The 26715-nt window shown below is 42.3% G+C and overlaps 1 protein-coding gene across 3 annotated transcripts; it reads right to left on the reverse strand.

Annotated features, from left to right (window-relative positions):
* Positions 1-1194: 1194 nt before the first annotated feature.
* SLC25A20 (solute carrier family 25 member 20) lies at positions 1195-26371 on the reverse strand. 3 transcript variants are annotated; one of them, XR_012060641.1, is made up of 10 exons: positions 26155-26371; positions 19221-19313; positions 15950-16077; positions 13219-13309; positions 4313-4430; positions 3538-3610; positions 3063-3172; positions 2447-2571; positions 1918-2040; positions 1634-1767 (listed from the first exon to the last, which is right to left on the reverse strand). XR_012060641.1 is itself a non-coding variant. In XM_072941231.1 (9 exons), the coding sequence occupies exons 1-9, from the start codon at positions 26257-26259 to the stop codon at positions 1573-1575; spliced, it is 1038 nt and encodes a 345-aa protein (XP_072797332.1). In that variant the 5' UTR covers positions 26260-26371; the 3' UTR covers positions 1195-1572. The 3 variants fall into 3 exon arrangements, 2 of the variants coding, with proteins under 2 accessions (XP_072797332.1, XP_006196340.1); XM_072941231.1 differs by lacking the exon at positions 1918-2040 and having other exon boundaries at positions 1195-1767; XM_006196278.3 differs by having other exon boundaries at positions 1195-2040.
* Between the last annotated feature and the right edge of the window lie 344 nt (positions 26372-26715).

Raw genomic sequence — 26715 nt, forward strand, 5'->3', positions numbered from 1 at the left:
TATGCCTCCGCGGACTTCCCTATTTGACTTAACATCTATTGAACACTCAAGGGAGTAAAAGTATCTATCACCACTAACATCAAGGAACCAAAACATTCCATTTTAAAATAGAAACTGTTTCAAAGGGCAAATCATCCAGAAGCAGAGACTGTAAAAATGATCCTGAGCCATGGGAATGGTTGGCATTTGGCTAGAATACAAATATACTTAAAGGGGCTGTAGGCAAAGGCCGAGGTTTCAGGACTGTCCCAAGGATGGGTAGTGCCAAGAAGAGCTTCAAGAGCCACAGATGTGGCCACCTCCTAATCAGTGAGAGATTAAGCAAAGATACCCTGCAGCATGAGAGGAGGCAAGCATAACACTGAAGTAATCTTCCCAGGCAGAGGGCACACAATTTTCATCCCTAAAAGTGTTATTTTATTTTTTCACTTGACCATCATCCAGAAATATCTTCCCAAGAATAAAGCCTCCTTCCTTCAACCCCTAAATTTTCAGCTTCCAGCCAGGTTGGCCACACCCACTCCCAGATAAGGGTGGGTCCCTTCCCCTTTCACCCATTTACAACAAGTGATGGCGCTAAAGCCAAAGTCCAGGGATCTCTGTGCAGTGACAGTGAGGCGGGAAGTGCCAGCGGAACTGACTGTGACTGCCAGTTGAGAAAATGCCAGAGAAGCCAAGCTCTGGTAGCCTCTCCCTCCACCAGACAAGACAGACTAGCTTGTGAATCTCCATTTCTCCCTCACCTCTGGCAGCATCTGCACATCATCGTCAGCCTGATTAGTAATGCTAGGCTGGTGACATCGGATCACACAGTGACCCCAAAGTCCATATGAAAACTCAGGATTGCTTTTGGCCTTTAAGAACAATTGACTCTCCATCTGTTAATTGAGACACTCATGGCTGAGGGTAGAAAGGTACAAGAATGAAGCGGTGGGCTGCAAGCTGGGCCTTGGCAGGGCCTGCATGCCAGGCTTGCAGTCAAGTTGCCCCATCCTACCCCACCCCACCCTCAAGCAGCTGGGGCTGGGGCAGTCAAGGAAGGCTGGGCTGGCCAAAACTTCCTGCTATTTCTCCTGTTGGAGCCCCAGCCTGAAGCAACCAGGGAAGGATACTGGATCCCTGACAGCCTTCACCAAGGCCAGAAGCTGCCTGCTGAAATGACCCAGAATCAAAAGAAAACAATTTCACACAATGTAAAAATTAGAAACAATATTTATTGTTTCCTGTTAAAAATAGGGCGCCCTCATGAGAAAAGAGTGTGCAAAAAGAGCCTTCCTACACCCTGGGATTTCTCACTTATCCTAGCAAGCTGGGATTGTCGATTCAAAACTCTCCTCACTGTAGGAGGGAAAGCTCTCCACCTACTCCTGGGAAATTAGGCTACTCTAGTTTTAATTTTGATTACTTGCGTGCATGAAAAAGAAATAACCTGATGGTTAACAGGCTATCTGCCCCAGGCACATTTGCTCAGTCTACATGGACACACAGATGTGGGCCTCAAGTCCACATTCCCACGTGCAGGCCAGGATTAGATGACACCCTGGAAATCTGGTAAGTGTTCCTGGCTAGGGATCAAAGACGGGCCCAGCTCCTGGTCAGCTGGCTGAAAACATGCAGTGTCTCCAGTGAGAGGCTGAGATTTCCCTCTTTCTCGGGGAGTATTTTGGGTGTAGTAGGGAGAGTAGTCAACCAGTAGACAGCACTCTGGCCATAGGTGGTATCCAGTCTAGAAGCTACTTGCTCCATCTCCAAATCCTCGTGAGATCCCTTTAATTGACAAGAGTGGATTCAAGTTTCAAAATGGCAAATTATACCAGGTAGAGGATGTCATTAAGGCAATGGTCTCAACAAGCCCATGCACAGGGCTCTCATCCAACCATCCCCCTCCCCTCACCCTTCAGGGTGGCCTAGTCCCACCCATTGTTCCTCCTCGGGCGACAGCTTCCAGCATCCTGAAGCTTTGAGCAGCCTTCAGCCTCACAAGTTGGGCATGGCCCAGTTAAGGAACTTCATGGCAACTTCAAAGCCAAGGAAACAAGCCTGAGAAGGGGTTGGAAGGAAGAAAAAAGCCAACAGGAGTTGAGACTATTCACAGAGACCTCAGCACCGTGTTTGGCTGGCCTCATCAGGAGCAGAACTCCTCCCTAATAGTACTCCCACCCCAGGTCAGGGAATCTAGCTGTGCTTTCTCCTGCCTAAAAGGGGAGGAAAACGCATGTCCCACAACTGCCCACTTCAAATGGCCAAGTCAGGAAATCAAAGCTCCTCATCTCAGAGAATCACAAGGGCAGCTTCAGGAAAGGGAGCAAATAAGGAGGCTCTGGCTGAGGGTGGGGTTTTGGGAAAAGTGAGCCCCCAATTCAATCCCAGGAACAAGCAAAGTAAGCCCATCTGCACCCTGTTCTGAGCCCCAAAGGGAAAAGCACAGCCCCTGCCAGTCACTCACCGCGTTGGCTGGGAAGGCTCGGATCATCACTGCATTGAACCCCTTATACAAGGATGTGATTCCTTCATCCCGGATCAGCTCCCTCAGCACATCTCTGAAACCATTAGGATATTTCCCAGGAGGCGCTGTGGGGAGAACCCAACTGTTAAGGCTTCATGAAGCTTCCCGACCCGACCATGATGACCCACATGGGGACAATGTTGTAGTCAAGTCTTCCTGCAGGGCCATAGCACCAGGGAGAGGACACCTTGCAGGTCATCTGGGACCCATCCACAGACAACACAGTTCACCTTGGGACAAACAGACACAAATATCTGGATTACTGGTGCCAAGAGGGTAGAGAAGGGAATAAAGAATGAAACAAACAGTCCTTCAGCTCAAGTTGGGGAAGGAGGGTGGTTCTGACTTCTTATTCAATTTCGTGTTTAAGCCGACAAGAAAATTAGTCTAGGGTTCTAAGAATACAAATGACTGCAAGGGAGAATGTTGATCAGGCAGATGTTGGGTGCTGCTATGGAGAGTGAGTATCCCTAAGGCCTTAAGAGCTCTGTACCCCAGGGGCAGCCAGTTTTGGGACCCACTCCACCCCCAACCTGTCCCACTCTCCTCTACTAACCAGTCTGGAAGCGGGACTTGAGCACGTCTGGGGGGATTGCCACGGCCCAGTTGAAGATCCCTGCGATGCCCCCAGCCACCAGGATGCGAGGTACGCTGAGCTCATTGACACTGCAGAATACCAACCACAGCCCCAGTCAGACAAAGGCTGTGAAAATGCATTCAGACCATCCCTCCAGTGGCAGACAGGGCAGCCACAGAGAAGGAGAAACTGGCTGGAGGGAAGAGGTCTAAGGCCAGGGCTCCTGTGGCGTGGTAGCTGCTGCTCCTTGGAGGAGGCTTCCTGTACTTGTTTCAGACACTTGCTCCACTGGGTGAGGCACAGAGTAAGAGATATTAGCTGGGCCTCAGCAGCAACAAGAGGAAAGCAGACATGGAGACTGAAGCAAGCCCCACTCCTGCCTTCAGATCCACTAAGAGGAAAGGGCAACCTACCCACGACTGGGCAAAGTGACTTTAAGTTCTTCTGTTCTCACCTCTTTCCCTCTGGAGTGAGGGTATTTTTCAGCCACTCATATGTCATGAAATACATCCCACTGGCTGGAACATCTATAAGTGGCAAGAAAGAGGTCAATTAAGTGATATAAAATCCTCACAGATTTCTTGCTCTTAGGAGAGCCAAGCTTGGCACTGGACCCTTCAAGGTTTCCTGAGAAGTTCCTCAGCAGCACTTCCTATTTGCAGTAATCACTTTGCAGTGATCAGATGCTGTTCCTGAGCAAGCAAGCACTGGTGTGAGTGACTGCAAACATGCATGACATCATTTCATCTTCAAAGGCCTTCTGAGTGGTCCCCACTAATATGCCCACTCCAAGCAGTTATAACCACAGCAAGCAACTGGCTTCCTTCAAGCTGCCATCTCGGGACAAGGGTGGGCCTGTCTCTGCCTCTCCTACTGCCACCACACTAGGACATGCCTCTCAAGCCACAAAGAGCTCCATTGTTCCTAAGTCCTTCTTTCTTTCCACTCATCCTTCCAGTCACAATTTCTGTCTACTCCACTCCAACTGCCGCTATCATGACTTCCAACCTTAAAGGCCAGCCGACCAGAAAGATGGAAGGTCACCCCATCCCCTTTGTGTGCATGCTGGCCAGAGGTGACATGGCCTATAACCAGGACACACAGTGCCGGCCCTGTCATGTTTGGTGCCAAGGCTAATCTGGTGATCCAGGCCAGACCCTCTGTGGCAAATCCACTTCAGGTGAGTCCCCCATCCAAATTGAGCACAGGTGGAGGGCCTCAAAAGTTACCTCGCATGAGGGTGAGTACAGTCCCCTTGTAGATGCCTCGGATCCCAGACTCCTGGTATAGCTTCTTTGCACAGTCCAAGGGACCAGCGTACTTGGTGTCACCTGAAGAAGCCTGAATCTGAGAAGGAGGGAAGCGTCATCAAGTCAGCACCACCATCAACAGACTCAACAGGTTACAGAAGATTACAAAGTGAGTGTGGGAGTGGTCATTATGCATTAGACCAATGAAAGACTTCATTGTCTAATTGATAGTTATTTAGAATGTGCAATATTGGTGGAAGTCATTATGAAATAAGGCTGGGTGAAAATGTGACAAAGTACACATACATTAACCAGGAATAAAATCAACAGAGGAGTTGGAAAATAAGTTGAGGAACTTTCCCAAATATAAGAGCATTCCAAATAAAGCTAGTTGGAAGGTCTAGAAAGGGAGAGACAAATACTTCAGTCATTCACTTATTCCTTCAACAAATATCCACTGAACACCAAATCCATCCCAAGCTCTAACTGATCGTGAAACTTAGTTAAGAGAAGGTGAACCAGAAGTTGTATTTGGAGCTCTAAGCACCTGGATAGAGGTTCTGTGCAGAGCTAGGGGAGGGCCAAGGAAAGGCCCCTTTCCCAGCCTCTGGGCTCCAGGGCCTAAGAGCCAAGAGCCTGAGGGCAGGCGGGAGTAATCTCAGAAAAGATCTGAGAGAAATACAGCCCTGTGCAGGATGCACAGCAAGTACACAGTCAAGAGGAATCAGAACACACAAGGGCATCAACCAAAGGTAATTAAAGCTGGAAAGCGAGTTCAGATTTAAAAGCTCCAAGGAGAAATACTTACAAAATAAATATGTAAGTCCAGTAATTTTCTTACATACCAACAATAACTAGTTGGAAAATAATGGAAAAGAATCCCATTCAAAATAGCAATAAAATACATGTGCATCAAGCAATATGATTTGGATAAATAAAGCTCTAAAACTTTTCCAAGGGGCATAAAAGAAAAGGTGAATGAAGAGAGTCATAGTTTTGGTTATGAGAAGTTTTCAATCAGAAAGCCATCAACTTTTCTAAAAATGATAAATTTAAGACAATGTCAATCGAGTATCCATGGCTTTCTAAAAATATAACTTTCCCAGATGGTCCAAGCACAGGTGAACCTGGTGTGTCTGAGGAACACCAGGGAGACTCATGTTACCAGAGGACACTAGAGCTGATTCACAGTGACCTGGGGGTGGGAGTAGGCCAGAGAGAACTGGGCATGGAACTGACATATTAACAGAATCTTCTCACTGTATGTACAGCACAGACTGTAAGCAGGGAAACAAGTGAGGCCCTCACAGTGATCCAGGCCAGGGCTGAAGGTGACCTGGAGCAATGTGACTGTGATGGAGGTGATGGGAAGGGATAGATTTGGGATATGCTGAAAACCAACTTAATTGTTCAACAAATGGGATATGCACAGTGAGACAAAAAGGAATCTAGGAGGAGTCCTGGGTTTTAGGGCTAAAAAACTAAAAGGATAGTATTGCCACCAACTGAGCTGCAGAAGGTTGTAGGTAGAGCAAGTATAAAGGAAGACCAGTTCAGTTTTGCACATGGTGACTTTGAGGAGCTTATTAGCATGCAATGGAAGTGTTAGATAAACTAGTCTGGAGTTCGGGAAAAGTCTGGAATTGGAGATATAAATTGGAAAGTCATTAGCATATAGATGGTGTCTAAAAGTCATGAGACAAGAAGAAATCATCAAGGAGATGAGTGCAATGGGACTAAGCCCTGTGCACATGAACATTAAAAGATCAGGAAGATGATGATGAATCAACAAAAGACACAGAGAAAGAGCAGCCAAGTAGGTAGGAGGAAAATCAGGAGAGAAGCCAAGTGAAGATAGCTCTTCAAGGAAGATGAGGGGATTAGCTTAGTCAAATTTCTGTTGATGCATCAAAATGGATCAGTGTTCAGGCCCAAGAACTGAACACTAAACTTAGTGTAAAGGTCACTGGTGAACTTGTCAAAAGTACTTTCATTAAAGTTGTAAAGAAAAAGCCAGACTGAAGTGGATTTAACAATTAGCAAAAAGGAACTAGAGACAAAGAGTAGGGGAAAAAAAAAGAAAAACAAAAAACTTTTTCAAGGAGTTTTGATGTAAGGGGGAACAAAAACAGGAAACACAGAAATTGATGTGGCAAGCAGAATAGAGAGAAGTTTGTATTTTTAAAGGTTACTTTCCATTTACAATTGTTATAAAATATTGACTCTATTCCCTGTGTTGTGCAGTACATCCTTGAGACTATCTTACACCCAAAAGTTTGTACCTCCCATTCCTCCAAGAGAGAAGTTTGTGTTTTTAAGGTGAAAATACAAACATGCTGATGCTTGTATTACTGAAAAGAACAATCCATTGAAGAGCAAAAATTTATGTTGAAGAGGAGAGAGAGAATTGTTGAAGTAAGGTCTCTGGATAAGCAAAAGGGGCAGGAGGTAGGGTCAAACAGAAGCATGGGCCGTCCTTGGTGGAAACAAGCTGGGCAGCCACGGACGTAGTAGCAGATGCCAAGTGGGTGGCTGGAGGCAGTGGAGGGCATCTGGTAAGGTCCTCTCCTGGTGGTTTCAGTTTTCTCAGTGAAGTAGCAAGCCAGATCATCTGCTGAGAGGATGGGAGCTTCAGAAGAGAAGTGAGGTACAAAGTAGTCACCCAGCAGAGTGGAGGAATGCAAGAGAAGAATATGGATGGGGACTGTCTCCTGTAGGAGAGAAAAGGACTACAGGCATAAAAGAGAAAGAAGGGGGGAAGAAAAAACAAGAAGAAAGAAAAAAAGAAAGAGAGAAGAAACCATGAAGGAAAAGACTAACAGACAAGCCTACTGAAAATAAACATTCTCTTAGTCAAAACCAATATATAGACTTGCACTTCTGAGAAATATTTTCCCGAGGTGGGAGGGTATAGCTCAGTGGTAGAGCATGTGCCTAACATGCATAAGGTCCTGGGTTTAATCCCCAGCACCACCATTAAAAATGAGTAAATAAACCTAATTACCTACCCCCTCAAAAAATAAACTGAAACCAAAAATAGTAATTAAGAAGTATTTTCCCTATTCCTCATGCTGAACACAACAAAAAGCCCTAGACATTATTTTTTTTAAACAAATATAAGAGGACTCTGAGAGTTTAGAGGGAAGAAGCAAAGTGGCTAAGGACTTTGGGACTTGAGGAATGACACAGTGGTGAGTTCCTGTTTTTTTGTCTTGTTTTTGTTTTTGTTTTGCTATATCTCAAAATTGAGGCAAAAGAAACTGGCAATCCAGAAATGTCAACAGGCACAGACCAAAAAGAAGCCCCAACAAAAGCTTACATTCTCTAGGCAAAGGACCAGGAAAGGAACAGCCTAGAAAGATAGAAAAACTTCAGACAATGAACACTCTACTATAGCAGAGCACCATAGAAAAACTGTGGCCTCACCCCCATCCACGCCAGCAAAGACCATGTGGGGAGCCTAGAATTCCCCCTTTACAGGGTTATAAGGAGGTACCCAACATACTGCCTGGGTGGAGTCAGAGAAGTCTAAGTATGGAATAAGGACTTTCATTCCTGACAGGCCGGCACCAGCACTCTCCTGTCCTGTCTTGTCAGTGGAGACAATGGAATTCCCACACCCACCCAGAAGTAAAAAGGAGCGCCCCATCCTCAAGTGTCAACAGAGGCCGAAGTGGGGAACCTAGACTTCCACCTGGCAGTAACAAGGTAGCATCCTTCCCTTCCTGCTGGAGTGGTGTCAGAGAAAGCCAGCTAAAACAGAAAGTTTAAATAAGATCCAGAATTTCAATGTAATATCCAAATATCCAGGTTTCAATTAAAAATCATACATCATATCCAAAACCAGGAAGCTCTCAAACTGAAAGAAAAAAGAAGCAATAGATGCCTACACCAAGATGACAGTGATCTTAGAATTATCTAACAAAGATTTTAAAGCAGCCATTGTGAAAAAAAAAATCCCTCAACGAGTAATTATTAACATGCTTGAAATAGATTAAAAAACAGAAAGCCACAGTAAAGAAATGAAGTCTCAGCACTAAAATAAAAGATATAAGGAAGAACCAAATGGAAATTTTAGAACTGAAAAATACAACTGAAATAAAAAGCTCAGTGGATGACCCCCTCAACAGCAGAATACAGGGAAGAGAGAAAAAAAATCAGTATTGGAAGATAGAACAATGGAAAATATCTAATCTGAAAAACAGTAACTACATACATTAGAAAAGAGGAAAAGCCTCAAATCAGTAATCTAAGCTTGTACCTCAAGAACCACACACACAAGAAAAGAAAAGCAAACTAAACCCCAAACAAGCAGAAAGAAGGAAATAAGAAGATAAATAATAAAATACAAACAGAAAGAAATGAAATTGAAAACATAGAAACAATAGAGAAAAATCAATGAAAACAAGATCTTTTTTGAAAAGATCAATAAAATTGACAAACCTCTAGTGAGGCTGACAGAAAAAAAAAAGAGAGAGAGAGAGAGAGAGAGAATTCACAAATTACTAACACCAGGAATAAAACAGAAGATAACACCACAGAACCTGCAGATGAGAAAAGAATAATAAAGGAATACTACAAACAACTTTACATACAAATTTGACATCTTAGATAAAAAGGCAACAACAAAAAATACCACAATTTGCCCAATATAAATTAAGTAATTTGAATAGCCCTGTAACTATTAGGGAAATTGAATTCTTAACTTTAAATTCCTTCCCGCAAATCCCCAAGTCTATATGGTTTCACTTAAAATTCTACCAAATGTTTAAAGAAAAGTTAATACCAATTCTACACAACCTCAAAAAACAGAAGAGGGAACACTTCCCAATTCATTTTATGAAGCTATGTTATCCTGATACCAAAACCAGGAGACCATACAGGGGGGAAAAATGACAGACTAATATCTCTCAAGACTAGACGCAAAAATCCTTAACAAAATATAAGCAAATAGAATTCAGCAATATATAAAAAGAATTATACACCATGACCAAGTTGGGGGATTTATTCCAGCAATGCAAAGTTGGTTCAATATTCGAAAATCAACTGATGCAATCCACCATATTAAGAGGTTAAAAAAGAATTACATGATCACATCAATCAATGCAGAAAAAGCATTTGACAAAAGTCAATATCCATTCATGATAAAACTCTCAGAAAAAGAGGAATAGAAAGTAACTTTCTCAATTTGATAAAGAGCATCTATCAAAAAAACCCCAAAACCCTACATCTAACATTATATTTAACAGCAAAATAGTGAACAAGGCAAAAATATCCACTCTTATCACTCTTATTCAATTTAGTACTGGAAGTCCTAGCCAGTGAAATAAAGAAATAAAAGTCAAACAGTTCAGAAATGAAGAAATAAAACTGTCCCTATTTGCAAAGGGCATGATTATCTATGTAGGAAATCCCAAAGAATCCACCAAAAAAAAAGTCATAGAATTAATAAAGGAGTTCAGGAAGGTTCACAGTATGTAAGATTAACAAACAAGAATCAACTGTACTTCTATAAATTAGCAATTAACATGTAGAGAATAAAATAAAAATTATAATACCACCATTTACAATGCCATTTTCCAAAGTCAAAAAAGAGAGAAGCACTTAGGTAGAAATACAAGAAAACATAATAAGGGCTTATCCTGAAAACTACACAATGCTGATGAAAGAAATTAAAGTTCTGAATAAATGGAGAGACAGAACATGTTCATGGATTGGAAGACTCAAAATAATGTGTTAACTCTGCCCAAATTGACCTATAAGTGTAACATAATCTCAACAAGATTTTTCTCAATTTTCTAAGTTATCCTAAATTTATATGAAAATACAGAGGAATTAGAATAGCTAGAACAATTTTTTTTTAAAGATTAAAGTGGGAAAGATCAGTCTACTCAATTTCATGACTTAGTATGTGGCTATACTAATCAAGACTGTGAAATATTAGTACAGAGATAGACACATAGATCAATGAGGGGGGAAAAATAGCCCAGAAGTAGACATGCCCAGCTGATTCTTAACAAAGTTGCAAACATAATTCAATGGAAGAAAGGTTAAGTCTTTTCAGCAAATGGTATGGTACAACTGGATAGCCACAGGCAAAAGAAAAAAAAAAGAACTCTGACCTAATTCTCATATATAATATAAAAATTAACTCAAAATGGAGTCACAGACTTAAATGGAAAACATAAAACTTTTAGGAAAAAAACACAAGAAAATCTTTGGGATTTCAGGCTAGGTAAAGAGTTCTTAGATCCGATGCCCCAAACATCCAAAACCCAATCCATAAAAGAAACATTAACAAACAGGACTTCATCAAAATTAAAAATGTTTTCTCAAAAGACTGTTAAGAAGATGAAAAGACAAACTATAGACTGGAAGGAAATATTTGCAAACCCACATATCTGACAAAGGACTAGTATCTAGAATAAAGGACTGTCAAAACTCAATAATAAAAAAACAAATAATCCAATTAGAAAATGAGCAAAACACATCAACAGACATTTCACCAAACAGGATATACAGACAGCAAATGAGCACCTGAAAAGATGTTCAACATCTTCAGCTATTAGGGAAATGCAAATTAAAAAGAGATATCACTACACACCTATCAGAATAGCTAAAATTAAAAATACTGACAACACCAAATGTTGATGAGGATGCAGAGAAACTTGATCATTCATTCGTTGGTAGGAAAGTAAAATGATACAGCTACTCAGAAAAACAGTTCAGTAGTTTCTTTAAAAACTAAACATGCAACTACCCTACCCTATGACTCAGCAATTATATTCCTGGGCATTTATCCCAAATAAATGAAGACTGATTTTCTCAGAAAAAAATCTCTGTACATGAATATTTATAGCATCTTTATTCATAATAGCCAAAAACTGGAAACAACCCAGATGTCCTTCAATAGATGAAAAGTTAAATGTATTTGTAGTACATTCACACCATGGACTACTAAAAAGGAATGAACTATTCATACAGGCAACAATCTGAATGAATCCCCAGAAAATTATGTTGCGTTAAAAAAGCCAATCTGAAAAGTTTACATACTGTATGATTCCATTTATATATACCCGTCTTGAAATTACAAAATTACAGAAATGGAGCTCAGATCAGTGGTTGCTGGGGTGGTTAAGGACTGGAGAGGGGTAAGGGAAGTGGATGTGGCTGTTAAAGGGCTACATGAGGGATCCTTGGCATGATGGAAATGTTCTGCATCTTGACTATATCAATGTCAGTATTTTGGTTCTGATATAGTTTTACAATATGTTACCTGTGTGGAAAAACTGCGTAAAGGGTACATGGGCTCTCTCTGTATCATGTATTTCTTTTTTTTCTTTGTATTATTTCTTACAACTGTATGTGAGTCTATAATTATCTCAAAATAAAAAGTTTAATTAAAAAATGCACAAAATCAAGTGACAAATGGAAACCAGGAGAAAGACTTGCTACATATGATAAGAAATTAATAAACTTAACATGTCTGTAGTTTTTAGGGGTGGGAGGTGGAAGGTACAATCTGTTGCGTGTAAGACAGGCTAGAAGAATGTATTGTACAACACAAGGAATATAGCCAATATTTTTATAATAACTGTAAATAGGATGTAACCTTTAAAAACTGTATAAAAATGTTTAAACAATATATTAAAAATATGTCCAAAGCTTTTATAAATCAATTAAAAAATAAGTGAGCAAAGAACACAAGTAGACACCTCACAAAGGAAAAATTACAAACAGCTAATATGCATCAAAATAATTAATCTCACCAACAATTAAAAGCATGAAAAATTGAAACTGAAAACTGCACATTTTTCACCCATCAGACTAGCAAACATTGTAAATTAGATGCTGCAGAGTCTGCTGGGAAGCAGGTGCTCTTCTACTATTGACAGAAATAGACAGGGACAGACCTTTATAGGAAGGCCATTTGTTAATATGCATTAAAAATATTTTTAAAAGTACATACTTTTTAAACATACTAATTTCAAGTCTAGACATTTATCCTAAGAAAATAATCAGGTGCATCTGCAAAAACTTATTGAAAGATCTTCACTATGGCATATAATTTATCATACCCCCGTATGAGGTATTATTAGGTAAATGACAGCCACATATTGAAATAAAATGTAGAAAATCATGCTTGAGAAAAATAATCACAAAAATATTGTGATACAGCAAATGAAAAAAGCTGGTTACAAAACAATTGCAGCATGTGACCCCAATTTTATTTCAAAAGATAACATTTCTTAATATACATGTTTATAAAAAAGACTAGGAGACACACAGAAAGCATAAAAGTGATTCCCTCGGAGGGGTGATAACATGAGTAATAAATACATTGTTTTCTTTGTGCTTCTCCACAGTACCAAAATTTTCTAGCAAAGATTGTGTGTTAAATTGCTCAGCCATTTGAAGAACAAAGCAATGACACTTTTTTTTAAAAAGGAGCCCTGTGTGATAAAGCAGGCAGCCAGTTCACATCCTCAGCCTGGGAACAAGCCAGGCACTCGAAGGGCACTGAGACTTAGGGCAATGGGTAAGGGACGTAAGATATGTTGGGCAGGAGCAGCCTCCCTTCCACCTCTGATGAGACATGACTCACCTTTCAGAGTTCCTGAAGTAGCTGCTAATGAGGGTGGATAAGTCTGGGCTGACCTGTCACAGGTGTGACATTTGGTTGATTTGTTATACTGTCCTGGTTCTTGATTCTACTATGATTCCTTCCATGTTTCTGAAAACCTTGAAACTGTTTTGCTCACCTGACCTGAAGCCTTTATAAAGGGTGAAAGGACATAAACATCCACGTAAAACTGTATACCCAGTGGGAAAAGCTAGCCACCTCCCCCCCAGATCGCATCCCCCACCCCAGATCATACCCTTACCTGTAACAAGCACTTGATCCGTTCTCCAGGGGTCATAATTCCCGTGGTGAATACACCGGATAACATCCCAGCTGCAAACACTTGGGGGTAGCTGCATTGAAAACAAAAACAAGAGGCAAGCACCCGTGACTTAACACCCAGGACAGAGTCAATCCCAGCAAAGAGGATAACTTCATAAGAAAAAATAGGTAATTGGACTGGGCAGAAGTCCAGCACAAATAAATCATATCTTGCACAAAAGCCAAGTTCTAGGTATATTCGCAGGGCAGGGGTCTCAGTGCCAGGAACATTATGAGCCATTCAGATGGCCTCATGACAGAAGCTTTAGAGTCAGAGATGGTTTCCACCCTAGTCCTGCCATTCACTGTGACTACGGACAAGTTTTCCAGCCTCTCCGAGCCTTGAGTCCTCATCGGCAAAATTCAGGGTTGTTGTGGAAAAAAGCTTCTAACCCATGATGTAAACCTCAGTCAACCCCAGTTTCCCATCAAGCTCACCTCCTCTGGATCACCAAGAGCCTGAGAACACTTTAAGTCAAATGTGGCCACTTCCACAGGCCAAGGGGCAGCCCTGCCAGTTGCAAGGAATGTGTTGTAAGATGCTAGGAAAGGCCCAGACAGGGATGGTACCCAGACAGACTGATAGGCCCTGTGGCCCCCTATGAGGGGAATAGTTCCCTAGTGGCCAGGGATATGGATCTTCACCGTGGCTCCCCCAGAATGAGCCACACTGAGTATCTGGAAGAGTTGGAGGCTCCTGGCATCACTGCTTGTGCTACCCCGGCATCTCCTTTTCTTTCTGAGATTAGCAATACCAGAGTGGTCTGGAGGCGATGCAGCACAAAGCTACAAACAGAATTTCAACAGAGTCTCCACAATTTAACAAATGTTGCTGAAAAACTTGACTTACTAGCCTAAGCCTCAGGCCCCTCCTGACCCTAAGCCTCTGACAGCTAAGCCTTCAAGCCTGGTGTCCCATCCTACAAGGAGACCAAAACCTGGAAAACAGATGTTAAAATGGGATAGGGAGACAGCCACTTCAGGTCCTTTCCCCTAGACAGGGCATCCCTGGTTTTCCCATGCACTCAGCCCACGCAGGGCTCACACACTACCCCAGGCATGCAAGCCCAGCACATGAGCTGACTATTGAATAGTCAGGAGACTTGCTTTCATGCATGGCCTCCTTCACAGTCTCAGTTCACACTGCTGTCCCCAAGAGAAGCCCTCTCAGCAACTAAACTTCCCCTCATGACACCAATATGCTCTTTTTCTCTTTTGGTTCACAGGGCAAAATAGATCTTAGGCTGGGCACACCTCCATCTCCTGGGACTGGGGACTAGACTCTGAATGGGGTCTCTGGGTATACATAGGGTACCACGTAGATACCCTATGACCTCCGGGCCATTCTGCTACCCCTCACCCCCACACCAGGGGAACATCTGTGAGTGCTGGCTGGGCTTCTACCGCAAGGTCTTGGTAATGCTCCTTTCCATATTATCCCCAAACACTACTGCAGGGAGAGGAATGTGGCCAGGCTGACATTCAGGAATGTGGGGTAGGATTATGGCGGTGAGGGCCTGAGTGTTTCAACCTTTGCTTAGGCAGGAAGTGTGTTTCTCTGAGCACAGATGCAATAGTACAGGGAATACAACCCACAGGCTGAAGCAGTAGCAGTGACCCCACTGGGGGTTCTTCTGCATGGCCCTGGTATGGCTGTGAGCTGGCACATGAACTAAAAGACCAGGTGCTCAGAGAGGACATGCGTCCAAGGGATGTTTGAAGGACCAACAGTCAAACACAGCTTCAAAAGGACCCCTAACACCCACATTTGGGGCTACCTGTGACTGGTTATAGAAGCCAGTCACATTCAAAGGATCACAAGGACTCCAGAAATAGTGCATCACATTACTAGCATCTCTGTCTACATCTAGACCCTTACTCAGCCTGCTGCGGCCTGAGGTAGTGACAGAAACAACCACATGGCACCCTGGGCTTCCTCCCCTGAGCTCCTGGATCCCAATCCTGGCCAGTCTCTGCGAGTCCTGTGCTGCCTACAGCCCCTCCCGGGGGTTGTCACCCTGCACAGCTCAGACAGAGCATGTCTTTCCTCCCATGTCCCCACTCAGAATTCCCCTGCATCCCAAAGGTCTGTTTTCATTAACTATTTGGTAAATTCTGAACTATAATTCTGCCTCACCTGCCTCTTCATACCCAAATCCAACTTCTTTAAGTTTATTAAAAGGAAATATACTTATTTATTTCACTTGAACAGAGAAGCCAGTATCTGAAATAGTTATAGTCATGTTATAAAAATGAAGTAAAACAAAAGCTGGAAATTTCCCTTTTCCCAGCCCAGGCGATGGAAAACAAAGCTGCTGCTGTCGTTACTGCAGCACCAGGTGCCTTCATGGTATTTTACACACATGGCATTCAGACCTCCCCGTGCTGTGGGGTTGGTATTACTAATGCCCCAGTAAGCGATACTACCTCATAGAAATTATGATGACTTTGTAAGGGGGTACGGGAGAGCTTTGGGTTTTCTCTTTTCTCTTTTGGTTCACAGGGCAAAGGAAACTCAAGTATCTCCCTCATGCAGAACAACCAACAACCAGCAACCAGCCTTGGGGACCCAGGAGGACAGTCACTGACTGTCTGCCAAAGATCTCTCCTTTAACCCACATCACACCACCAGGCAGAACAGCATCAAGTGCTGCAGGTCTGCAAGTACTCACCTGAGCACATCCTCTGGGTGTTTCTGTTGCAATTTCTTCCCCAAACCAAACCCAAAGAAGCACACGGCAAACATGGGAGTGACCCCAACGATGGGAGCGGCCATGCCCCGATATAGACCCATGATGCCCTGCAAGGAATCACAGAAGCAGAAGCTCTTTACAGAAACAACTACCCTTTACATCACTGAAACAGGGAAGCAGTGTGTCCTCTGATACTCTGGCTTCCTTCCTTTACTTCTCCTCCAAGCAAGGAGAACTTTTAAAAGGAAGAAGATCCCCATATTCATCAGAAATAGTTGTCCTCTTATATTATATATAAATAGATAAACAACAAGTTTCTTCTGTATAGCACAGGGAACTATATTCAATATCTTGTAGAAACCTAAAATGAAAAAGAATTTGAAAATGAATATATGCATGTATATGTGTGACTGAACTATTATGCTGTACACCAGAAATTGACACAACATTGTAAAATGACTATACTTCAATTGAAAAAAAAAGAAATCGTTGTCCTCTTACACATTGCTGGAGAAACTGGGAACAGCTGCTACTCTGGAAGGCAATTTGGCAACATGTAGCATACACTTTCATCGGAACATTCTCTGTCTAGAAATGTATTCTAAGGAAATACTCAGATATAAAAAAGAATGACATCAGGCATTTACAAAGTACCAAAATTTTGGAATGAACCTAAAAACTCCCAAATAAGAGATTACTGAGAGAAACAGCAAGAAGTCCATAAAATCACATGGTAACATGAGAGGAGACTACTCGTGGGAAAAAAGCAGACTACAAAACAGAATGTACATTGTGACTTCCTTGGGATGAGATTACGGGTGACTAAGAAATTTTGGGATTTTCAAGTATTGAGACATGGGGTTTTTATTGTTAAAAACAATAGTAAGACTCCACATCAGTTTTCACTAGTACAGTTTGGTAATGAAAGCAACCATGTAGTAGCCAATAAATAGACAGTCAGACAAATAGGTATCCCAACCAAACAGGTTAGTAAACCAAGGAAGAGGAAGATCTGGGACTGAGGAGACCACAAGTTCAGCCCAAGAGAGGTGGAGGGGATTTCTAGGCTGGTGGTGGGTACAGTGGGCCTGAGAAGGAGCCAGTCCACAGGAGAGTACCAAGACAGAGGACTCTAGGAGGGAAGTTTCCAAGAAAAACAAAGCAGAACAACACGCATTGGAAAAACAGATTATAACTGTTCAGGCAGTGGAAAACCAAACAAAAATGTATTCTACAGAGCATTCAGGGTATGACAGCGACAGCAATTCAAAGAAACACAAGCAAAAGAAATTGACACAATTATTAACCCAACTTCAATAAAAACAAAAAATTGCACAAGAAATGCACATTATACAACATTAGTTAACAGAAAAAACATATATAAAATTGTAATCATGAAAAGGTTAATTGTGTTAAACCACAAAGTATGACAAGATTATATGGGCAGGGCTGAAAGAGGAGATAAGGAATGTAAGAGTTAAAATCATCTACCACAAATAGGTAGCTAAAACATAAAAAATGTATAAAATATACATTATGTAGCTAGGAGAAAACAGCATTAACACCTGAAAGAGCTGAAAGTAGCTGTCTCTGAAGAATTGGGACTGGCAGGTCACTTTGTTACAAGTTCTTCAATAACAAACTAAATGCTTGTATCACTTTAATACAAAGTAAGGAATAACTTTTAAAACAAAATACAAAAAAATGTTAAAGTTGCTCCCTACAGAAAGTAGGAGGAGAAACAGGGTGGGGCTGCACCTGGGGAGGGTCCACAGGCTCAGGCTGAAGAACTGCCTGGCTGCAGACTCTGGGCATTCACAACCCATCTTCTTTCCAGAACTAAAGGGGCACAACTGTACCTGTCAGCACTCCTCCCAGATCCTACAAAGGTTTAACACTTCTACAGGCTGCAACTAGACTCTCCAAAGACAAAGTGCAGAGGCAGTAAATAGGAAAGGGTGAATGGGAAGAGAAGGTTCTGAGGAGGATCTACAAAAGCAGCAGGTGACAAAGCCCCTCGAGACCTCCTCCCACAGCTCCCCACCTGGGCTGAGAAGGATGCCCCAGGCCCCAGGGCCAAACCTATGTCTCCAGACAGCTCCTCTAGCCTTCTTTTCACTGTCTGACCTACCCAGTTCCACTCAGAACAATCAATACCTGTCTGGCAGCTCAAAGCAGAGAGCTCAATCTGACACAGCAAAAACCGGGACATGCACAGATACAGACTAAGGAAGCCTATTCCATTCTGTGGGGAGATGGATTTATACAAGCCCTTCTCACCAGGCCCCTGGCATCCAACACATTGCCCAGCTGCTAAATAGGTGCTCTTACAACAGTTGCTGACCAAGAGCAGGTAATCTTGCCTCTCTGTAAGGGCAGAGGACTCTGAGCAGATCTAAAGTCCAAAGACTGCACCCTGGGCAGCAGAGACAAAAGAGAGCCTTACAGAAGAAAATGCAGCACCATCTCACTCATGGATAGTTGGATAAGATCCACCTCAAAATCTTCCTCCCATGCCTGGGTCCTGCAGGATCCCTGGGAATAGCTTCTCGTTCCAGGCATCCCTTATCAGCATCCCTTCTTTACCTGGGTGACACCTGCTTCTCAGTTTCCTTATATTTAATAAAGACTATGTATTTATAGAGTATTTGTTCATATGAGAGTTACGTTTTAGGGAGCAAAGGAAAAGTTCTCAACAAGGTCTTGTCACGCATGTGCTAATGAAGTGAGTAACAGACATCATTAAAACTTTTTAAAAATCCCATGTTTTCACTCTTAAGAACTATCTGAAAATTATATAATGCAATAGCGCCAGACCAATTTAGTGTCCTTGTCTAGGGGTTTGAAGACACTGCTGGCCTTTTTCACTGATCCTCAGACTGGCTGACTTTTCCTTTAGACTTTAAGTTAGCTTCTGACACTGAACCCTGTTGAATTGATTGATCCAGATTTGCATTTTCTTTCATTTCATGTCTCCAATTATTCCTCACAAACTCCCTGTGGTCTAAATTCTACCCTCCAAAATAAAATCATTCTATTAGCTTCAGTCATCCACATAAACAGTAGCCAGAACTATCATAGACTCCAGAGCAATGACAATAGGAGGGATGGCACGCTGAGAGCTGCAGCTGTGGGCTAGACCTCCAGCAGAACTGCACAGTCACCCTATCCCACAGGGAAGTAACAAACCAACCCTGTGCACGTGTTCCTCTGATAAAAGGAATGGAAGCCCAGCACCAAGATACCATACCTCCCTCATAAGAGTCTTCCGGAAACAGTCAAAGGTCCCAGAATACATGGGAGGTTGTCCAGGCAAACTCGGAGGCTGCGTCTGCAGCCGGACCTGAAACCAGAAGTTAAAACAATCATTTCCCAGAATCAGAACTGCCTGTCAGTAACAATGGCCCAACTGTCTGCCAAACTCTGAGCAGAGAAAGCTGCACCTGTGTGCATGTCTTTGGCATTCACTTTCCCTGCTGGATTCAATCTTCTCTTTCCTCTAGTTCATTCAGACCCTGCACTTGTAAGTCATTAGTTGCATGCTTTTAGAGAACGACAGTTTCTCTGATTTGCTCAGCCATTTACTTCTGTCATTTGTTTCTTAGTTAATGGACCCCACAATGAGCCAGTGGAATAGGTATTACTGATTTATAGATGAGGAGACTGGGTTTAGTGAGTTCAAGTGATGTGACAGAAACCAGACCTGGCTGATGCAAAGCTCAGCTCTAGGCACTCCTTATGCCCATGTGCAGTACCTTTTTGGTGGTTAGGTAAGGTGCTCCAACAAAGGTATTTCAGAGTGAGGTGGATTTAATCCTACTTTTCTTGGTCCTCATCCTTCTCGACCTTCTGGTGTATCCAATGACTCAAACTGTTTCTCTCCTTAAACTTCCCTCCTTTGTCTCCTTTTCTACTCCAGGTGTTCTCTAAGGCTAAGTACCCTACTCATCTGGTCCACTAGCCCTTTCAGAAAACTCAGATTCCAGGGCTTCAGCTTCTGCTCAGTGATGACTTTTACTTGGCCATTTTCAGACTATCTCTCCCCACCTTTAGGGCTACATTTCCAACTGCCTGGAGAAGCTCTCCCTACTCAAATTATCTCCAGAATATCATCCTCCTGATGAATATCCCATTTGTGCCAGAGCCACCAGGCTACCCTCTTTCTCGGGATTTGAAATTCTAGCATCTGACTACTTCCTGTTGCTTTTCCTCCTCTTACACACATGGGCATCAAGTCTATTGGAGAGTTCCTTCAAGGTGTTTCCAGAATCTTAATTTCTTTCTCTTTCTGTATGGAGTCTTCTCTTAGGCCAAGTCCTCACCCATCCTTACCCAGCATGGGGGTTTTAAATTATGTCCACTAATCTCTGACACTTTTCCCTTCAAAAGTTAAATCCTAATTTCTCTCTTCTTCAATACAGGCCAGACTCAGTGACTCACTTCTATCTAATAGAATGTGGTGGTATTGATATGTGAATTCCAAGGTGAGGTGACAAAAAGGTCAGCTTCTGCCTATTTCCATCTCAGGTTACTTGTGTTGGGAAAGTCAGCCACCATGTCATAGGACTCTCAAACTGTCTGGAGAGGCCATGTGTGGAGGAAACAAGGCCTTCTGACTACAGTCAGCACCAACACGCCAGCATATGGATGAACCACATGGAAGCCAGTGCTTCAGATGAGTGCAGTCCTGGCCAACATCTTTTCTGGTTTGTTTTTGGTGGGGTGTCTTTGGTCCAATTTTTTTATCAGCTTTATTAAGATATAATTCATATACCATAAAATTCACCCATTTAATGTGTACAGTTAAATGGTATTTAGTATATTCAGAGTTGTGTAGCCTTCATTATAATCAATTTTAGGACATTTTCATCACCCCCCCCAAAAAAAACCCCACCACACCCATTAGTAGTCACACCCCATTTCCCTCTCCCCTCAGATCCTGGCAATCACTAATCTATTTTCTGTCTCTATGGATTTGCCTATTCTGTATATTTCATATAAATGAAATCATACAATATGTGGTCTCTCATACCTGCTTCTTTTACTTAGCATAATGTTTTCAAAGTTAATTTATGTTATAGAATATATCAGTCCCTTATTCCTTTTTATTGCTAAATAATATTGCATTGTATAAATACACCACGTTTTATCTGTTCATCATATAATGAAAAATTGCATTTTTCCCATTTTAAAAATTATTATTAATTATGGTGCTATAAACTTTTGTACACAGGTTTTTGTGTGGCTGTATGTTTTCAGTTCTCTTGGGTATTGTACTGGTGAAGATTCTCCAGAGAAACAGAACCAATAGGATATGGAGATCCATTTATTTCTTTCTTTATTATAAGGAGTTGGCTCACACAGTTATGGAGGTAGGTAAATCCTAAGATCTGTAATCAGCAAGTTGGAGACTCAGGAAAGCCAATGGTGTTAAATTCCAGTTCAGAAGTTGGCAGGCTCATGACCCAAGAAGAGCTAATGTTTCAGTTTGAGTGCAAAGGCAAGAAAAGACCAATGTCCCACCTCAATGAGTCAGGAAGGGGGAGTCTCCCCTTTATTCATGGGAAGCTCAGCCTTTTGTTCTAAAGAGGCCTTCAACTGATTGGATGAGGGCCACCCACATTAGGGAGGGCAACTGCTTTACTTAGTCTACCGATTTAAATGCTAATCTCATCCAAAAACACCCTCACAGATACACCCAGAATAATGTAATAATGTTTGAACAATACCTAGACACCCCATGGCCCACTAAAGTTGACACATAAAATTAACTATCACAGGAGAATTTCTGGGTCGTATGTTAACTCTATGTTTAGCCTTCTGAGAAACTGCTAGAATGTTTTACAAAGAGCCTGCACCATTTTACATTCCCACCAGGAGTATATGAGGGTTCCAGTAAAAAAATTCCAGTTTCTCTACATCCTTGCTAACATTATCATGTGTGTGTGTGTGTGTGTGTATGTTTTTTCTTTTTATCACCATCATAGTGAGTGTTACATGGTATCTTACTGTGATTCTGATTTACATTCTCATGATGGATAATGATGTTGAACATTTTTCATGTGTTTATTGACCATTTGTGTATTGTGAAATGTCTATTCAGATCTTTGCCCATTTTTTTCCTTCCCAATTTTTTTATTGTTGTAAAATACACATAAAATTTATCATCTTAACCATTTTTAAGTGTACAGTTTAGTGGTATTAAATACATTCATAATGTTGTACAACCATCACCACCATCCATAACTCTTTGCCTTTAAGAATAAAACTCTATATCCATTAAACAATGACTCCCCATTCCTCCCTACATCCAGCCCCTGGCAACCACCACTCTATTTTCTTTCTCTATGATTCTGACTACTCTAAGCACATCCTGTAAGTAGGATCATATACTATTTGTCTTTTTGTGACTGAATTAGTTCACATGTTAGTCTAATGCTTTCAAGATTCATCCATGTTGTTACAAGTGTCAGAACTTCTTTCTTTTTAAAGCTGAAAAATATTTCATTGTATGTATATGTCATATTTTGCTTATTCATTCTTCCACTAATGGACACTTGCTTCCATATTTTAGCTATTGTGAATAATGTTATGAACATGGGTGTACAAATATCTCAAGACCCTGCTTTCAGCCAAGACATGGAAGCAACCTAAATGTCCATCAACAGATAAATGGATAAAGAAGGTGTGGAATATACATGTACAATGGAAGGTGTGTATGTATGTGTGTGTGTGTGTGTATATGTGTGTATGTATATATATATATATATATATATATATATATATATATATATGGAATATTACTCAGCCATAAAAAGAATGAAATAATGCCATTTATAGCAACATGAATGGACCTAGAGATTATCATATTAAGTGAAGTAAGACAGGGAAAGACAAATACCATATGATATCACTTATATGTGGAATTTTAAAAAGTGATACAAATGAACTTATTTACAAAATGGAAATAGACTCACAGACAGAAAAGAAATTTATGATTGCCAAAAGGGAAAATGGAGGTGGGGGTGGGGAGGATGGATAAATTAAGAGTTTGGGATTAACATATACACACTACTACATGTAAAATAGATGAACAACAAGGACCTACTGTATAGCACAGAGAACTGTATTCAATATCTTGTTTCTTTTTTTACCCCTCCATTCAATATCTTGTAATAACCTATAATGGAAAAGAATCTGAAAAAGAATATATATGTGTGTATATATATATATATATAACTGAATCACTTTGCTGTACACCTGAAACTAACACAACACTGTAAATTAACTACAATAAAACTAAAATGGTTAAAAAAAAGATTCTGCTTTCAATTCTTTAGGGTATATACCCAAAAGTGTCATTTCTGGATCATATGGTAATTCTATTTTTAATTTTTTGAGGAACTGGCATATTGTTTTCCAAAGTAGCTGTACAATTTTATACTCCTAACAATAATGCACAAGGGTTCCAATGTCTCTACATCCTTGCTAACATTTGTTATTTTGTTTTATTGATAGTAGCCATTCTATTGGGTATGAGTTGGTATCTCATTGTAGTTTTTATTTGCACTTCCCTAATGATTAGTGAAATTGAACATCTTTTCACATGTCTTTGGCCATTTATATATCTTCTTTGGAGAAATGTCTATTTAAGTCCTTTGCTTATTTTAAAATTGGATTGTCTTTTTGTCATTGAGTTGTAAGTTTTCTATATATTCTGGATCCCAGCCAATATTCACAATCACACAAGAAACCCTGAGCCAGACTACCCATCTAAGCTGTTCCAAAAACCCTGCCTCACAGACTGTGAGAGTTAATGAATATTGTTATTGTTTTAGGCTACTAAATTTTGGGGTAAGTTGTTACACTGCAAGAGATAACTCATACACTCACGTCACTTTTGCAGTCTTTTTCCTGGCTCTTTTTTGTGCTTAGAGTTCTTCTGCTTCAAAATCCTTCTCAGATTACTACCATACTAACCTTTCAAAATACCATTTTCATCATGCTGTTCTTCTATTTTTTTTTAATTTCTCATTCTTCTATTTGTTAGGGCCTTATGATCCACACTAAAGAAATCATTCTCTAGGCAATGGAGGTGATATGCACATCTGAGGAGTTTATAGGACACAACAGTAGAAATGTTCCAGAGACTCCTACTGCTTACATCCAAAGTCCCTTATTTGGCCCTCAGATCCTCCATGCTTAGGCATAAGCTCCCCTAGTTAGTGGGGAGAGAGAAATAGATCAAAACTTCTGACTGATACCTGTCTGATTTTGTATAAATCTCATACCTGTCTTATGACATTAGCCATCCAAGCCCAGCAAGAATATAAAAGTCCTCATGGCTGGTCTTAGTTTACACCTGACTCTCACTGCCAAGCCTACATCTGCCTCCATTCCTGCCCTCCCTCAGCCCAGAAGTGCTGAGTCTCCCTACTTATCCAGTCAGAACTCAGCCAGCCCTTCACCACCTGCCACAGAGCCTTGTGAGCTCCAACTCTGAAGTGCTGCAGCTTCTGCCTTCTCAGGCCACTGTGAGTAGCCTTGGACCTTTAGAAGTGCCTCTAGGCCAAGCTTTGTTTGGAGCCCACCTGGCTCACTGAGGTCAAAAGACAGCAGTCAGCAATTTGTGGTTTTGTTTTAAGCAAAAAAGAGACTTTATGGCTATTAAAAATCCCAGTGATTTTTAATAGCTATAGCTATAGCTATAGCTCAGTGGTAGAGCACATGCTTAGTAAGCATGCGGTCCTGGGTTCAATCCTCAGTACCTCCATTAAAAAAAAAATACCAAAGAGCATTTTCAGTCAGTTACATTTCAGCACAGAGGTCACTGGGCCCTTCCTGGGATTGACATCTGATTGGGAGGAAGGGCAAGAGGATATGGAGGTAAAAGCAACATTCGTATTAGGGAGCAACAGGGTTTTGCTTTTCTTTAAAGAGAGGCTCCAGATGCCAGGAAATAACAAGATCTCTGCCTACATGAAATCAAAAGTAGAAGATAGGCCATTTTTCTCCCTTACTAGACAGTGCCACTTAGAATGACCACTGTCTGCGAAGCCCTAACACACACAGCATTCACCAACTACTGAATGAACATCTGATTTCATGTTTCACAGTGCCCAAACCAGCCTGGTTGCTGCTTAACCTTGGTCTTGTGTAGAATGACTCAAGATCCTCTCCTAGATGAAAGGCAGCAAAGAGCTTGTTGCCAAATTTGCCTAGAGAATATCCCCAAAGCAATTTCCCTGAGGAAGAAACCTGATCCAATATTCTAATAAATCCCCTACACAGGGTTCCCACTCTATAAGGCTCATGTCTGCTCCACACAGGCACACTCTAGCCATGATCTGTCATTTTTCTCCACCTGTTTGTCCAGAAATAAGGTTAGAAAACTAGCATGAAGTTCTGAATGCTAAGTCACAGGGTATGGACTTTGGTCTCCAGCAAGGCACTGCTGAGAGTGTTGCAAGGGGTAGAGTTGAGGTGTAATGTGAGGATAACTAGGGAATGAACCCTGATGAGTTTACTCCCTCCTAGAGTCAATCTGACCATGGTTTCCTCAACCCGATGTTGTGAGGATCAGCCTGGCCCTGGGGAAAGCTGATCACTTGCTTTCCTTGGAAGGGGCTCAGTCACTGAAGACATCACCGCTTCCCACAGGAGGCCACTCAGACTGATGTGCAGCGACAGGCTGAAGATGTTGTCAAGCCTCTCTCTGGGGCGAGAAAGGTGCAAAGGAGACAGTGATGGACCACTCTGACCCCAGAGGTATGTGTCAAAAAACCTCTAGACTAACCATGCTGCAGTCTTTATTACTGAGGTGAACTATTTCAACCCTGCTGATAATGTGAGGGTTTGCAGAAGTCAGAGCTTCAGGGAGGCGCTTTTTCTTTCCCATCCCCAAAGAAGTGGCGCCAGATCAGAAGAGATTAGGGGACAGAGAACTTTAAACAAAGAGCCCTTGGTGGGCGCTAAGAGGCTGCTTACTCTGCGCCGTCCAGCTCTTCGGGGTGCAGGTACAGTTTTCCTAACCCTCAAAAGGGGTGAAAGGGAAATTCCCTAGACTTCTCAAGGACGCTGCCACGGACCTCCCTTCTGTCCCGGGCCAAGCCTCGCGGGAGACCCTGCTTTCCGCGCCCTGCCACGGCCTCCTTCCTCCAGCCCGCGCCCCAGCCTCCTCGCACCTTGACCGTGTCCAGCGGGTGCCCCACGAACACGAGGCACATGCCTCCAAAGCCGCCGGCCAGCAGGTTCTTGAGCGGGCTAATGGGCTTCACCTCGTCTGCCATGGTACGTCCGTCCGTCACAGAGTCCGTGGGTTCCCGGCCGGCCCCGCTCCACTGACCTAGCCGCAGCGCCGGCGCCGCCGACCTTTCACCCACTTTCGGGTGGGCGGGGCATGAGCCCGGGGCAGGCCGGGAGGAGGGCCTAGACCGCCAGGCGGGCCTGGCTTCCGCCGCGGGGCTGCTTCCGGCCGCAGCCCCACCTCGATGGGCGCGGCTTGAGAGAGCGGGGCTGGCGCGGATGCCTTGTGGGCGGTGTTTGGGAGTAGCGGCGCGTGGTGGACTTACTCCTCCAGGAAGTCTTTCCGGACTTAAGTGGTTTCTCCCTTAAGTTCCCATTCCTACACTCACTGCGCAGAAGGCGACTGCTATGTGCCAGGCGTCTTTCCAGGTGCTGAAGTCACGGCTGGTATCACAACATATAGGTCCCTGTTCTTGTGGAACTTACAGACGATATCAAAA

This window comes from Vicugna pacos, chromosome 17, assembly GCF_048564905.1.
Source record: "Vicugna pacos chromosome 17, VicPac4, whole genome shotgun sequence".
NCBI lineage: Eukaryota > Metazoa > Chordata > Mammalia > Artiodactyla > Camelidae > Vicugna > Vicugna pacos.

Excerpts from the sequence above, each read along its gene's own strand:
- SLC25A20 (XM_072941231.1), bottom strand. The coding sequence starts at position 26,259 with ATGGCAGACGAGGTGAAGCCCATTAGCCCGCTCAAGAACCTGCTGGCC. Across the intron at positions 4,431-13,218 it reads GGATCAAGTGCTTGTTACAG|ATTCAGGCTTCTTCAGGTGA; the intron begins GTAAGGGTATGA and ends CCTCCTTCTCAG. Across the intron at positions 3,611-4,312 it reads TGTACTCACCCTCATGCGAG|ATGTTCCAGCCAGTGGGATG; the intron begins GTAACTTTTGAG and ends TGCCACTTATAG.